This window comes from Pleurodeles waltl, chromosome 10, assembly GCF_031143425.1.
Source record: "Pleurodeles waltl isolate 20211129_DDA chromosome 10, aPleWal1.hap1.20221129, whole genome shotgun sequence".
NCBI classification, from domain to species: domain Eukaryota; kingdom Metazoa; phylum Chordata; class Amphibia; order Caudata; family Salamandridae; genus Pleurodeles; species Pleurodeles waltl.
The window spans coordinates 27,873,265-27,887,962 of NC_090449.1; the positions used below are offsets into that span (position 1 = coordinate 27,873,265).

General features: G+C 47.4%; 1 protein-coding gene across 2 annotated transcripts in view; it reads left to right on the forward strand.

The window, feature by feature from the left end:
• UBA1 (ubiquitin like modifier activating enzyme 1) overlaps positions 1-14,698 on the forward strand; it is a 293,145-nt gene that overhangs the window by 97,769 nt on the left and 180,678 nt on the right. For both annotated transcript variants that reach the window (XM_069209518.1, XM_069209517.1), the window contains exons 15-16: positions 10,790-10,955; positions 11,537-11,733. In XM_069209518.1, coding sequence (XP_069065619.1) covers positions 10,790-10,955; positions 11,537-11,733 — 363 coding nt within the window. The remainder of the gene's footprint in view (positions 1-10,789; positions 10,956-11,536; positions 11,734-14,698) is intronic.

The window sequence follows — 14,698 nt, forward strand, 5'->3', positions numbered from 1 at the left end:
TTCCCCAGCAGTTCACAGAGCCGTGGCCAGGAGGTATCGGACGGCTCCAACTGATCCTGGTTTCCTATCTAGGCACCCTACGCCGGAGAGCTTGGTTGTGCAGGCCTCCTGTTCGTCCAAATCAGCGCCTGGTTCTTTCCCGACGGTGCCTGGGGACAGAGACTCAAAAAAGCTAGAGGCGCAGTCGAAGAAGATTTTTTCGTCCTGCAGTCTGGCGTTAAAAGCCACTAATTCGACCTGTATCCTGGGGAGGTATATTCATGCTCTGATGGATGACATCTCCTCTTCGTTTACAGAGCTTCCCCAGGGTCTTTTGGATCTTGTCTCTGATGCCCAGGCTGCTGCGACCCAAATTATCCAGACGGGACTGGATACCACCGACTCGGTAGCCAGAGCAATGGGCACAACTGTGGTGGAAAGGAGACAGGCCTGGCTACGTAACTCGGGCTTTTCGGCAGATGTACAGTCCACATTGTTGGATCTCCCGTTTGATGGGGACAAACTGTTTGGGGCTAAGGCTGATTCGGCCTTGGAACGTTTTAAGGAGAGCAGGGCCACGGCTAAGTCGTTGGGACTCCAAGCTCCTTCTTCCACGGCCTCTTCCAGATTCTTCAGGAGGTTTCGTGGATTTGGGCGTGGCTCTTCCTCCTCTTCCTTTCGGGGAAGATATCAGCAACCTGCCTCTTCCCACCCCTATAGATCTTTTAGGGGGAGGGGTAGGGTCCGCACCAGGGGAGCCTCTCAGCAGCACTCTGCCTCTTCCTCATCCTCTGGCGGGGTGCAGCAGGGGAAGCAGCCTTAGGCTTCCACCATTTCCCACTCACTCCTCTCCTGTAGGGGGAAGATTACAGCATTTTCTCACCAAATGGGAGACTGTTACGTCGGACACTTGGGTTCTCAGTGTTGTGGGAAAAGGCTACACCCTTCCCTTTCGGGAGTTTCCGCCCCTCATCCCGCCCCGCCCTTCGTATTGTTCACAAGAACACCTCCTGTTGCTAGAACAGGAGGTGGAAGTCCTCCTTTTAAAGGGCGCGGTGGAGTTGGTCCCGGAGCAGGAAAGGGGTCAAGGAGTTTACTCAAGGTATTTCCTGATTCCCAAGAAGGATGGTCGTTTGAGACCAATTCTGGACCTGAGGATCTTGAATTGGTTCCTCAAGCAGGAAAAGTTCAAGATGCTGACCCTAGCACAGGTGCTTTTGGCGTTGAACATGGAAGACTGGATGGTGTCTGTCGACTTGCAGGATGCTTACTTTCATATCCCGATACTCAAGTCACACAGGAAGTATCTCCGGTTTGTGGTGGGATCGCAACACTACCAGTTTGCGGTCCTTCCGTTTGGTCTTACTTCAGCACCTCGAGTCTTCACGAAGGTGATGTCGGTGGTTGCGGCAGAGCTCAGAAGGAAGGGGATAGCAGTATTCCCTTACTTGGACGATTGGTTGATCAAAGCCAAGTCCCCGGAGCTTGTGTTGCGTCATCTGCAGTCAACAACCCAGTTGTTGTTCGACCTGGGCTTTTCGGTGAACGAGCCCAAATCTCACCTGGAGCCCTCTCAGCGCCTCCTGTTCATAGGGGGCAGTACTGGATACGACATTGGGTCGGGCCTTTCCTCCGCCTCAGCGGATTCAAGATATTCAGGATTTGGTTCCAATGTTTCGAAACGGAGCGGTAGTTCCAGTCCTCAAGGTCCTTCGTCTGCTCGGTCTTTTTGCCTCCTGCATTCTGTTGGTCACGCATGCTCGCTGGCACATGAGGGCTCTTCAGTGGTGCCTCCGAAGGCAGTGGTCTCAACACAGAGGGGATCTAGAGGGTACTGTCAAGATCTCCAGAGATGCTGCTGTGGATTTGAAGTGGTGGATTGCAAGCAACAATCTTTCACAAGGAAAACCGTTCCAGCAGTCGCCACCAGTGGCCACAGTCATAACGGATGCTTCCACTCTAGGGTGGGGAGCTCATCTGGGGGATCTGGAGATCAAAGGTCTTTGGTCTCCAGAGGAACAGATGTTTCACATCAATCTGTTAGAGTTACGGGCTGTACGTCTGGCTCTCAAGGCCTTCCTCCCTTCCCTTCGTGGTCAGTCGGTACAGGTCCTAACGGACAATACTACCACGATGTGGTACATAAACAAGCAGGGAGGAGTGGGGTCGTACCTTCTCTGCAGAGAAGCTCTTCGACTATGGTCCTGGGCAAAGGACCATCGGATTTGCTTGATAGCAAACCATCTGGCCGGAGTCTTGAACGTGCGTGCGGACAGTCTCAGTCGCCACTTCTCGGCAGACCACGAGTGGCGTCTCCATCCAGATCAAGTCCGTTTAATCTTCCAGAAGTGGGGGTTTCCTCGGGTAGATCTGTTCGCCACTCGAGAGAACGCGCATTGTCCGTTGTTCTGCAGCCTTCAGTATCCGATGCAGGAAGCATTGGGGGACGCGTTTCAAATGACCTGGTGCGGCCAGTTGCTTTACGCGTTTCCTCCCATACCCTTGATTCCTCGAGTATTGAGGAAGATTCGCCAAGACCGGGCTCTAGTAATCGTAATAGCTCCGGATTGGCCAAGGAGGGTGTGGTACTCCGACCTTCTCCAACTCTCAACGTGCCCGCCGCTCCGTCTCCCTTTCAGGGCAGACCTCCTCTCGCAGTCGCAGGGGCAGGTTCTACACCCCAACCTCCAGAGTCTGCACCTACATGCCTGGAGATTGAACGGGGCAACCTGAGTTCCTTCTCTCTCCCGCCTGAGGTAGTGGATGTTATATTAGCGGCCAGGCGACACTCCACTAAATCTATCTACGCTAATAGGTGGTCTAAATTGGTTGCGTGGTGTGGAGAGAGGCAGATTGATCCTTTACAAGCTCATCTATCGGACGTTTTGTCTTTTGCTCTATCTCTGGCGCAGAAAGGTTGTGCAGTGGCTACCATTAAAGGTTATTTATCGGCCTTGTCAGCCTTCATATGTCTTCCAGACCAACCATCTTTATTTAAATCCCCTATTGTTATCAGATTCTTGAAAGGTCTTCTAAATCAATATCCTCCAAAGCCATTCGTTATGCCGCAATGGGATTTGTCCTTAGTCCTGACTTTCCTTATGGGGTCCCCTTTTGAACCTATGCATTCTTGCCCCTTAAGGTATTTGTTTTTAAAAACAGTCTTCCTGATAGCTATAACATCAGCAAGGAGAGTGAGTGAGTTGCAGGCCTTATCAGTAAAACCCCCTTATACAACTTTTTATGGGGATAAGGTGGTGTTGAGGACCAAGGCTGCTTTCCTCCCGAAGGTTGTTTCACCCTTCCATTTGGCTCAGGCAATTACTTTGTCCACGTTCTATCCTCCGCCTCATCCTTCCAAAGAGGAAGAAAGACTGCACCGTCTGGATCCAAAGAGAGCGTTGAGCTTCTTTATCAATAGAACAAAGGATTTCAGGCTGGAGGATCAGCTGTTTATTGGATACGTGGGCAAGAGGAGAGGAAAGGCAGTCCACAAGAGAACACTATCCAGGTGGGTTGTTCTTTGCATTAAAATATGTTACTCTTTGGCAAAGAAGGATCCTCCTGAGGGCATTAGAGCTCATTCCACCAGAGCTAAGTCGGCCACTTCGGCCTTAGCCAGAGGTGTTCCTGTGGTCGACATCTGCAAGGCCGCAACTTGGTCGTCCCTTCACACTTTTGCAAAACATTACTGTTTAGATTCTGAGGTTAGAAGGGACGGCCATTTTGCACGGTCAGTGCTGCAGGATTTCTTGGTTTGACCATTTAGGCACCCACCGCCGGGCGTGGTACTGCTTTGGGACTCTATTCATGAGGTGAGGAATCCACAGGTAGTTGTATCCATCAGAAGAACGAGTTACTTACCTTCGGTAACGACTTTTCTGGTGGATACATTAGCTACCTGTGGATTCCTCACGGTCCCACCCGCCTCCCCGTTGCCTTTATGGTCTTGCCAAGTAATCCTTGAGTGCGCTCCTCTTGATCTTTGAGGGTGCAATAGATGTATATATATAATATATTTATATATATATATGGGTATATGTGTATATATCTTTATGTATATACTTGGTGTGTGTGTATATATATTTTTAGAAGAAAGAGTTTTATATATATATATATGTACATAAAAAAGATTTACAGTTATTCATACAATGTGGTGTATTTTTACAATATAATGGATGTTGCTTTGTTCTTTCATTGCATTGCCTGGTTGTTCTCATGCACGTAAAAAATGATTGGTACTGACGTCCGCACGTCGTCGAGGACCTCTTATTGCCTGTATGACGTCAGACGGCGTCGCGTGCGAGACAGTGACGTCCTCGTCGACGTGCAGAGACTAGTAAGAAGATTTCCGTAGAATGCTGGCGCCATGGGAGTATTCATGAGGTGAGGAATCCACAGGTAGCTAATGTATCCACCAGAAAAGTCGTTACCGAAGGTAAGTAACTCGTTCTTCAGGCTCCTATACTGAAGAACTTTCTATGTCTTCACAAATGAAAAGACACAGATTCGAACAGGAACTGCAATCCACTGAAGTGGATCACACGCAGAAGCGTATCTTTATTCAGCAGGGGACAGGGAAGATCAGTACCCTTCCACCTGTCAAAAGAAAGAGAACACTTCAGTTTGTAGCACGAGAGGCTCCTCAGCAACAAACAGCAAAGACGGTAACACCTCCTCCCTCGCCTCCACCTGTAACTCCGGCTTCACCAACTTACACCCCGTCACATTCGCCAGCTCACACCGCCATGAGCCACGATGACCAAGATCAAGACGCGTGGGACTTGTACGATGCACCAGTGTCTGATAACAGCCCAGACACATACCCAACTAGGCCATCACCACCTGAGGACAGCACAGCCTATTCACAAGTGGTGGCTAGAGCAGCTCAGTTCCATAATGTGGAACTACACTCTGACCAAGTAGAGGATGACTTTTTATTTAACACCCTCTCCTCCACCCACAGCTCCTACCAGAGCCTGCCTATGCTCCCAGGCATGCTTCGTCATGCAAAGGAGATCTTCAAAGAGCCAGTCAAAAGCAGGGCTGTAACGCCTAGAGTGGACAAAAAATATAAGGCGCCTCCTACAGACCCTGTATTCATCACCTCTCAGCTGCCACCAGATTCTGTGGTGGTAGGGGCTGCCAGAAAACAGGCAAATTCACACACTTCTGGGGATGCACCTCCCCCAGATAAAGAAAGCAGAAAGTTTGATGCAGCCGGGAAGAGGGTCGCTGTCCAGGCAGCAAACCAGTGGCGCATCGCAAACTCACAAGCGCTGCTAGCGCGATACGACAGAGCCCACTGGGATGAGATGCAGCATCTCATTGAACATCTCCCAAAAGATCTACAAAAAAGAGCAAAACAGGTTGTTGAAGAAGGTCAAAACATTTCCAACAATCAAATACGCTCCTCTATGGATGCAGCAGACACAGCCGCAAGGACCATTAATACGTCGGTTACCATCCGTAGGCACGCATGGCTCAGAACGTCTGGATTCAAGCCGGAAATTCAGCAGGCAGTACTTAACATGCCAGTAAACGAAAAAATGCTGTTCGGTCCGGAGGTCGACACAGCCATAGAAAAGCTCAAAAAGGACACTGACACTGCCAAGGCCATGGGCGCACTCTACTCCCCGCAGAGCAGAGGATCTTATACCACCTTCCGCAAAACACCTTTTAGAGGAGGGTTTCGGGGTCAGGCCACACAAGCCAGTACCTCACAGTCCGCACCGTCCACCTACCAGGGACAGTACAGGGGAGGCTTTCGGGGCCAGTATAGAGGAGGGCAATTCCCTAGGAATAGAGGAAGATTTCAAAGCCCCAAAACCACTACCAACAAGCAGTGACTCACACGTCACTCACCCCCCCACACACAACACCAGTGGGGGGAAGGATAGGTCAATATTACGAAGCATGGGAGGAAATAACTACAGACACATGGGTCCTAGCAATTATCCAACATGGTTATTGCATAGAATTCCTGCAATTCCCTCCAGACATACCACCAAAATCACAAAATTTATCAAAACACCATTCACAGCTTCTAGAGATAGAAGTTCAAGCATTACTGCAAAAAAATGCCGTAGAATTAGTACCAAGCACACAAATAAACACAGGAGTTTATTCACTGTACTTCTTGATACCAAAAAAGGACAAAACACTGAGACCAATTCTGGACCTCAGAGTAGTAAACACATTCATCAAATCAGACCATTTTCACATGGTCACACTACAAGAAGTGTTACCATTGCTCAAAAAACACAACTACATGACAACCCTAGACCTCAAAGACGCATATTTCCATATACCAATACATCAATCACACAGAAAATATCTAAGGTTTGTATTCAAAGGAATACATTACCAATTCAAAGTATTGCCTTTCGGTTTAACAACCGCTCCAAGGGTATTCACAAAATGCCTAGCAGTAGTCGCTGCACACATCAGAAGGCAGCAAATACATGTATTCCCGTATCTAGACGACTGGCTAATCAAAACCAGTTCGCTCACACAATGCTCAAACCACACAAATCAAGTTATACAAACCCTCTACAAACTAGGGTTCACCGTCAACTTTGCAAAATCCAACATTCAGCCAAGCAAAGTACAGCAATATCTAGGGGCCATAATAGACACGACAAAAGGAGTAGCAACGCCAACTCCACAAAGAATTCACAATTTCAACAGTCATTCAACACATGTCTCCAAATCAAACAATACAAGCAAGAACAATACTACAGCTCCTAGGCATGATGTCCTCATGCATAGCCATTGTCCCAAACGCAAGACTGCACATGAGGCCCTTACAACAATGCCTAGCCTCACAGTGGTCTCAAGCACAGGGTCACCTTCTAGATCTGGTGTTAATAGACCGCCAAACTTACCTCTCGCTTCTATGGTGGAACAGTATAAATTTAAACAAAGGGCGGCCTTTCCAAGACCCAGTGCCACAGTACGTAATAACAACAGATGCTTCCATGACAGGGTGGGGAGGACATCTCAATCAACACACCATAAGAGGACAATGGAACATACATCAAACAAAACTGCATATAAATCATCTAGAATTATTAGCAGTTTTTCAAGCACTAAAAGCTTTCCAACCAATCATAACCCACAAATACATCCTTGTCAAAACAGACAACATGACAACGATGTATTATCTAAACAAACAAGGAGGAACACATTCAACGCAGTTAAGCTTATTAGCTCAAAACATATGGAAGTTGGCAATCCACCATCAAATTCGCCTCATAGCACAGTTTATTCCAGGGATCCAGAATCAACTGGCAGACAATCTCTCTCGAGATCACCAACAAGTCCACGGATGGGAAATCCACCCACAAATTCTGAACACCTACTTCACACTCTGGGGAACACCTCAGATAGACTTATTTGCAACAAAAGAGAATGCAAAATGCCAAAACTTCGCGTCCAGATACCCACACAAGCAATCCCAAGGCAATGCCCTATGGATGAACTGGTCAGGAATATTTGCTTACGCTTTTCCTCCTCTCCCTCTCCTCCCTTATCTAGTGAACAAATTGAGTCAAAACAAACTCAAACTCATTTTAATAGCACCAACGTGGGCAAGACAACCCTGGTACACAACACTGCTAGATCTTTCTGTAGTACCCCACATCAAACTGCCGAACAAACCAGATCTGTTAACGCAACACAACCAACAGATCAGACACCCAGATCCAGCATCGCTGAATCTAACAATCTGGCTCCTGAAATCCTAGAATTCGGACACTTACAACTTAGCCAAGAGTGTATGGAGGTCATAAAGCAGGCCAGAAGGCCATCCACTAGACACTGCTACGCAAGTAAGTGGAAAAGATTTGTTTGTTACTGCCATCATAATCAGATACAACCACTAGACGCAACTCCAAAACATATAATAAATTACTTGCTCCATTTACAAAAAGCAAGGCTAGCCTTCTCTTCTATTAAAATACACCTTGCAGCAATATCTGCATACCTGCAGACTACCTATTCAACTTCCTTGTATAGGATACCAGTCATCAAAGCATTCATAGAAGGTCTTAAAAGAATTATACCACCAAGAACACCACCTGTTCCTTCATGGAACCTAAACGTGGTCCTAACAAGACTCATGGGCCCACCTTTCGAACCCATGCACTCTTGCGGAATACAATTCCTAACCTGGAAAGTTGCCTTTCTCATCGCCATTACATCTCTGAGAAGAGTAAGTGAAATTCAAGCGTTCACAACACAGGAACCTTTTATACAAATACATAAAAATAAGGTCGTCCTACGACCTAATCCAAAATTTTTACCAAAAGTTATTTCACCATTCCATCTAAATCAAACGGTAGAACTACCTGTTTTTTTCCCACAGCCAGATTCTGTGGCTGAAAGAGCACTACATACATTAGATGTCAAAAGAGCATTAATGTACTACATTGACAGAACAAAGAACATCAGAAAGACTAAACAGCTATTTATTGCATTCCAAAAACCTCATGCAGGTAACCCAATATCAAAACAAGGTATAGCCAGATGGATTGTTAAATGCATCCAAATCTGCTACCTTAAAGCAAAAAGACAACTGCCCATTACTCCCAGGGCACATTTAACCAGGAAAAAGGGTGCTTCAATGGCCTTTTTAGGAAACATCCCAATGCATGAAATATGTAAGGCAGCCACATGGTCTACGCCTCACACATTCACCAAACACTACTGTATAGATGTGCTATCCGCACAACAAGCCGCAGTAGGTCAAGCTGTATTAAGAACTCTATTTCAGACAACTTCTACTCCTACAGGCTAATCCACCGCTTATGGGGAAATAACTGCTTACTAGTCTATGCATACCATGTGTATCTACAGCGACAGATGCCATCGAACTGAAAATGTCACTTACCCAGTGTACATCTGTTCGTGGCATCAGTCGCTGAGATTCACATGGGCCCACCCACCTCCCCGGAAGCCTGTAGCAGTTCAGAAGTTACCTTCAATTTTGTACATTTGTATATATATTATTTAAACCTTTAATAGGTACATATTTACACACTTCATTGCGCGGGCACTATTACTATAGTACAACTCCTACCTCACCCTCTGCGGGGAAAACAATCGAAGATGGAGTCGACGCCCATGCGCAATGAGCACAGAAGGAGGAGCCACTCGGTCCAGTGACTCAAACACTTCTTCGAAGAAAAACAACTTGTAACACTCCGACCCAACACCAGATGGCGAGCTAATGCATACCATGTGAATCTCAGCGACTGATGCCACGAACAGATGTACACTGGGTAAGTGACATTTTCAATTTAAGGGCTACCCTGAACCCTAGAAAATTAGATTCCTGCAACAACAAGAAGAAGGACTGCCTAGCTGAAAACCCCTGCAGAGGAAGACCAGAAGACAACAACTGCCTTGGCTCCAGAAACTCACCGGCCTGTCTCCTGCCTTCCAAAGAACTCTGCTCCAGCGACGCCTTCCAAAGGGACCAGCGACCTCTGAATCCTCTGAGGACTGCCCTGCTTCGACGACGACAAGAAACTCCCGAGGACAGCGGACCTGCTCCAAAAAGACTGCAACTTTGTTTCAAGAAGCAGCTTTAAAGAACCCTGCAATCTCCCCGCAAGAAGCGTGAGACTTGCAACACTGCACCCGGCGACCCCGACTCGGCTGGTGGAGAACCAACACCTCAGGGAGGACCCCCGGACTACTCTACGACTGTGAGTACCAAAACCTGTCCCCCCTGAGCCCCCACAGCGCCGCCTGCAGAGGGAATCCCGAGGCTTCCCCTGACCGCAACTCTCTGAAACCTAAGTCCCGACGCCTGGAAAAGACCCTGCACTCGCAGCCCCCAGGACCTGAAGGACCGGACTTTCACTGCAGAAGTGACCCCCAGGAGTCCCTCTCCCTTGCCCAAGTGGAGGTTTCCCCGAGGAAGCCCCCCCTTGCCTGCCTGCAGCGCTGAAGAGATCCCTTGATCTCTCATTGACTAACATTGCGAACCCGACGCTTGTTCTGACACTGCACCCGGCCGCCCCCGCGCCGCTGAGGGGGTGAAATTTCTGTGTGGGCTTGTGTCCCCCCCGGTGCCCTACAAAACCCCCCTGGTCTGCCCTCCGAAGACGCGGGTACTTACCTGCAAGCAGACCGGAACCGGGGCACCCCCTTCTCTCCATTATAGCCTATGCGTTTTGGGCACCACTTTGAACTCTGCACCTGACCGGCCCTGAGCTGCTGGTGTGGTAACTTTGGGGTTGCTCTGAACCCCCAACAGTGGGCTACCTTGGACCAAGAACTGAACCCTGTAAGTGTCTAACTTACCTGGTAAAACTAACAAAAACTTACCTCCCCCAGGAACTGTGAAAATTGCACTGTGTCCACTTTTGAAATAGCTATTTGTGAATAACTTGAAAAGTATACATGCAATTGAAATGATTCAAAGTTCCTAATGTACTTACCTGCAATACCTTTCAAACAAGATATTACATGTTAAATTTGAACCTGTGGTTCTTAAAATAAACTAAGAAAAGATATTTTTCTATAACAAAACCTATTGGCTGGATTTGTCTGAGTGTGTGTACCTCATTTATTGTCTATGTGTATGTACAACAAATGCTTAACACTACTCCTTGGATAAGCCTACTGCTCGACCACACTACCACAAAATAGAGCATTAGTATTATCTCTTTTTACCACTATTTTACCTCTAAGGGGAACCCTTGGACTCTGTGCATGCTATTCCTTACTTTGAAATAGCACATACAGAGCCAACTTCCTACAGCATCTAATACCAGGTCTGTCCATCTCTTGTACACAGAAAATGAAGTCTGAGACCGCAGCAGCTGCTGTAAAGCAGATGAATCCTTCCATGCACATCACAGGCCATCAGAACCGCGTTGGCCCGGAGACCGAGAAAATCTATGATGATGATTTCTTTGAGTCTCTTGATGGGGTCACTAATGCACTCGACAATGTTGATGCCCGTAAGTATTCTCTTGAAGCACCAACCGATCACACTAGCAGTATAGGTGTGTTAGTGTTGAGCAGGTCCCCTAGCAGAGGATTTCATGTATCAAGATGTCCTCTTGTCCGGACGAGCTTTTGCATGTTTCTATTACATCAGTGGACTCGTAGATGAGTGTCTCATAAGGGGAGAAAGTTGTGGCAAGTGTAGGTGATGTAGTTGAGGCAACATTACTTGGAACTGAAGGCTGCAAGCCTTATCAAGCAGAGAGTTGCACAAACTGCATTTTTGAGCACCTATAGATGAAATGAGGTTTGTACAGTGGCATTTTACACACTTTGACCCAGAAGGTAGAAAAAAAGTATGTTGTTGGCTTGAGGCATCAAGGACTGGCTCATTGAGATCCAAGAATGCAATGTATTTATGGGATATATTCCTGGGGTCGTCTGCAAATTGAGAAACAGTAACTTGGCTCATGAGAATGTGATGATTTGGGGCTTCTTGAACAAGTGTGCTAGGGTTTTTTATTTTTATTTAAAAAACACTATTTCAAGAGCAATTCTAAATTAATTGATCTTGACTTCTGTTTGCGTTGGACAGGGATGTACATGGACAGGCGGTGTGTGTATTATCGGAAACCACTCCTGGAGTCTGGCACACTGGGTACTAAAGGCAACGTGCAAGTAGTGATCCCCTTCTTGACGGAATCCTACAGCTCCAGCCAGGACCCTCCAGAGAAGTCCATCCCCATCTGCACTCTGAAGAACTTCCCCAATGCCATTGAGCACACGCTACAGGTAAGCTGCATGCATGGGTTTCTGTTGAGGTGGCGCCTCTAACCTATGTAGTTAATTGCCGCTGTGATAACTGTTGTGGCAGACTGGCATTTTTTTTTCCTGGTGCAGCGACCACAGTCCCAAGTCACCCGACACGCACTTCTTTCAGCCTGTGCGATTACCATGCCCAGGCTATCGCACAATAGTTGGTGACAGCTTAGTGAGATGCACTTTTACTCACATGTTGCTGTGGCTTTGGTTTGTAAACCAGTGCAGTTGCTGGTAGCCTGATTCTTTTATAAATATGCTGCTCTAATGAACTCTGCCAAGAGCCTGCTTAATAGTAAGATAGCGTCCGCAAGAGAGACCAGTTAGAGTGATAACGCATTGGTTGAATTAATATAATTTTAGCAGTCATTATATGCAAACATGTCTACTTCACTTTACATAATGTCCCCTTTTTATTTTAAGTGGTAGGATTGTATTGTCCCCAAATGCTGTGCCAAAGAATTTCTTTATTAATTTCTTGAAATAATAGAGCTTATCCCTTGTAAAAACAAAAAAAAGACACTTCCTGGGCAGGTTACTACGAGCGATGTGTGCTTACTGAAACTTGGGTCTTTCGGTAAGGTTGCAGTACTACGTTTTCTGATAACTACTAACTTTGGGCTTTGTTACCTTCGCTGGCATGGGATTCACTGATATCAATAAACAGAATATCGTTGCACGTGTGCAGCATCCCCAACCCCCATTGAAAAAATATTTAATGGTCCAAAACCAGGCCTATAAGAGGCAACATTTTGTTCTACCTTTTGTTTTTTTTACAGTCCTGATAAGTCAAAGTTCTCCAGCAGTGGATCTTTCACATGCTTGAGTCATTCCCTGACCTCAGGCTATGAATCCCTGGTATTAAAATAACAGTAAACGATGTTAAAATGACCATAGGCCTCAACAACCATGTTTGTTTAATAGCACATCCATCTAATTTGAAGCAACCCAAACCTCAAACAGTGAGGTAGAAATGCAACAATAGCTCAGATTTCAAAGCACAAAATGTGAAAGTTTATAATAAATGCACCTCTAACCAGGGAGGAGGGAGAGTTGCATGTGAACACACGAAAAATGCAAACGCTGGAAAACTGAAGTTACGGATAAAGACATTTTTCTCAAATATTGGTTCTTCGTATATTTTCATATGCTTCAATCACAATAGAAAGCAGTACATTGCCATCAAAATTAATATAGAGACGTGGGAAGCAGGCTCAGCTTTAATCAGTTTAAGGAAAACAGCCTGTAACACTGGCAAGTCTGCTTCTCTGTTCATACCAACAGTAGTGCTTCATAAACAAGTGCCTGCTCTTCAGGACAGCTGCATGGCAGATGTCTCGTAGCGATTGTCCTGCGCTCACAGCCATGCTCCTGTTGGAATGCTCCCTCACTAGTCCTTATGGCTCCAATGTGAGGCAGAAGGCAACAGCCTAGGAGCGTTATCCCTTTCATAAGGTTGTGTTGGAGAAATTGTAACTAGCTGGCATATTTTCATCCTCCACATAATGAATAGGATGTGTCTTCAGTGGAATGCTACAGCTCCAGTGAAGGGATGATGAGGATGCCTTGCAAGCTTCCAACGTACTGATGTTAGAGAGATTGTTGGCACCAATGGAGTAGCAGGAAGATCTCTAGTGGCACCGGTCACAGTGCCAGAGATCAATGAGTGGGAACTACCAGATGCTGACAAGGAGATTCCTGCAATTCTTGACATCAAGTGACCCAGTGGGGGACCCTTGACAGTGAGTGCCTGGATATTAGGTGTCTCAATATTGAAATTGTGAGCATCAGTGACGCCCCAGACGTAGAATTCCTGACCGAAACCTGGTGGAACGACTCCTCGGCACCCGACATCGCAATAGCCATCCCGGACGGCTACAAGATCATCCGTAGGGTCCGCAACAACGGAATCGGAGGAGGCATAGCCATCGCCCACAAATCCTCCCGCAAGGTCGACACACAAACTGACTCCTCTCTCAAGACCGCCGAACACCTATACTTCCGCATCCACACCGACCCCAACACCACTCTCAGAGGAACGCTCATCTACAGACCCCCCGGACCACTAGCACCATTCAGCGAATCCCTTGCTGACCTCACCAGCGCCCACGCACTCACCTCAACGGATTACATCCCCCCCGGGCCCTAAATTTCCACCTGGAGAATGACGACACCAACTCCACTACTCTGATCGACAACCTCACCAACCACGGCCTCAGACAACTCGTCAACACCCCAACCCACATCGCCAGCCACACGCTTGATCCCATCTTCTCCTCAAGCGCCCACGTCACCTTCAACCATACCACCGTACTGCACTGGACCGACCACCACTGCATCCACTTCACCTACAAGAAACGTACCGAGCACCATCACACCCAACAACCACCCCGCAGATGCTGGAGCAAAGTTACAGAAGACCAGCTTACCAACGCCCTCGTCCAGAACCCTCCACCGACCCAGACACCGCCGCCAACAATCTCACCCTGTGGATCAACGACTGCGCCAACACCCTTGCGCCACTCAAAAAACCCACCAACAACCAAGCCAGAAGAAAAGCCACCTGGTTCACCGACGAGCTCCTAAATTCCAAACACGACTGTCGGAAGCTAAAAAAAGGAATGGCTCCTCAAACGCACACCTGACAGCCTCACAGCCCACAAGGACGCCACCCGCAAGCACCACCAACTCATCAGACAAGCCAAACGATCCCACTTCAAAAACCGCCTGGACAACAACGCACACGACCGCAAAGAGCTCTTCAGCATCGTGAAAGAACTCTCCAACCCCAGCACCAACATCGACATCCCTCCATCCCAAGAACTCTGCAACACTCTGTCCACCTTCTTCCACCGGAAGATCACCGACATCCATGACAGTTTTGACGCCACTCCCACGCCAGACCCCACCCCCGAACATTCCACCTGTGGAAACCACC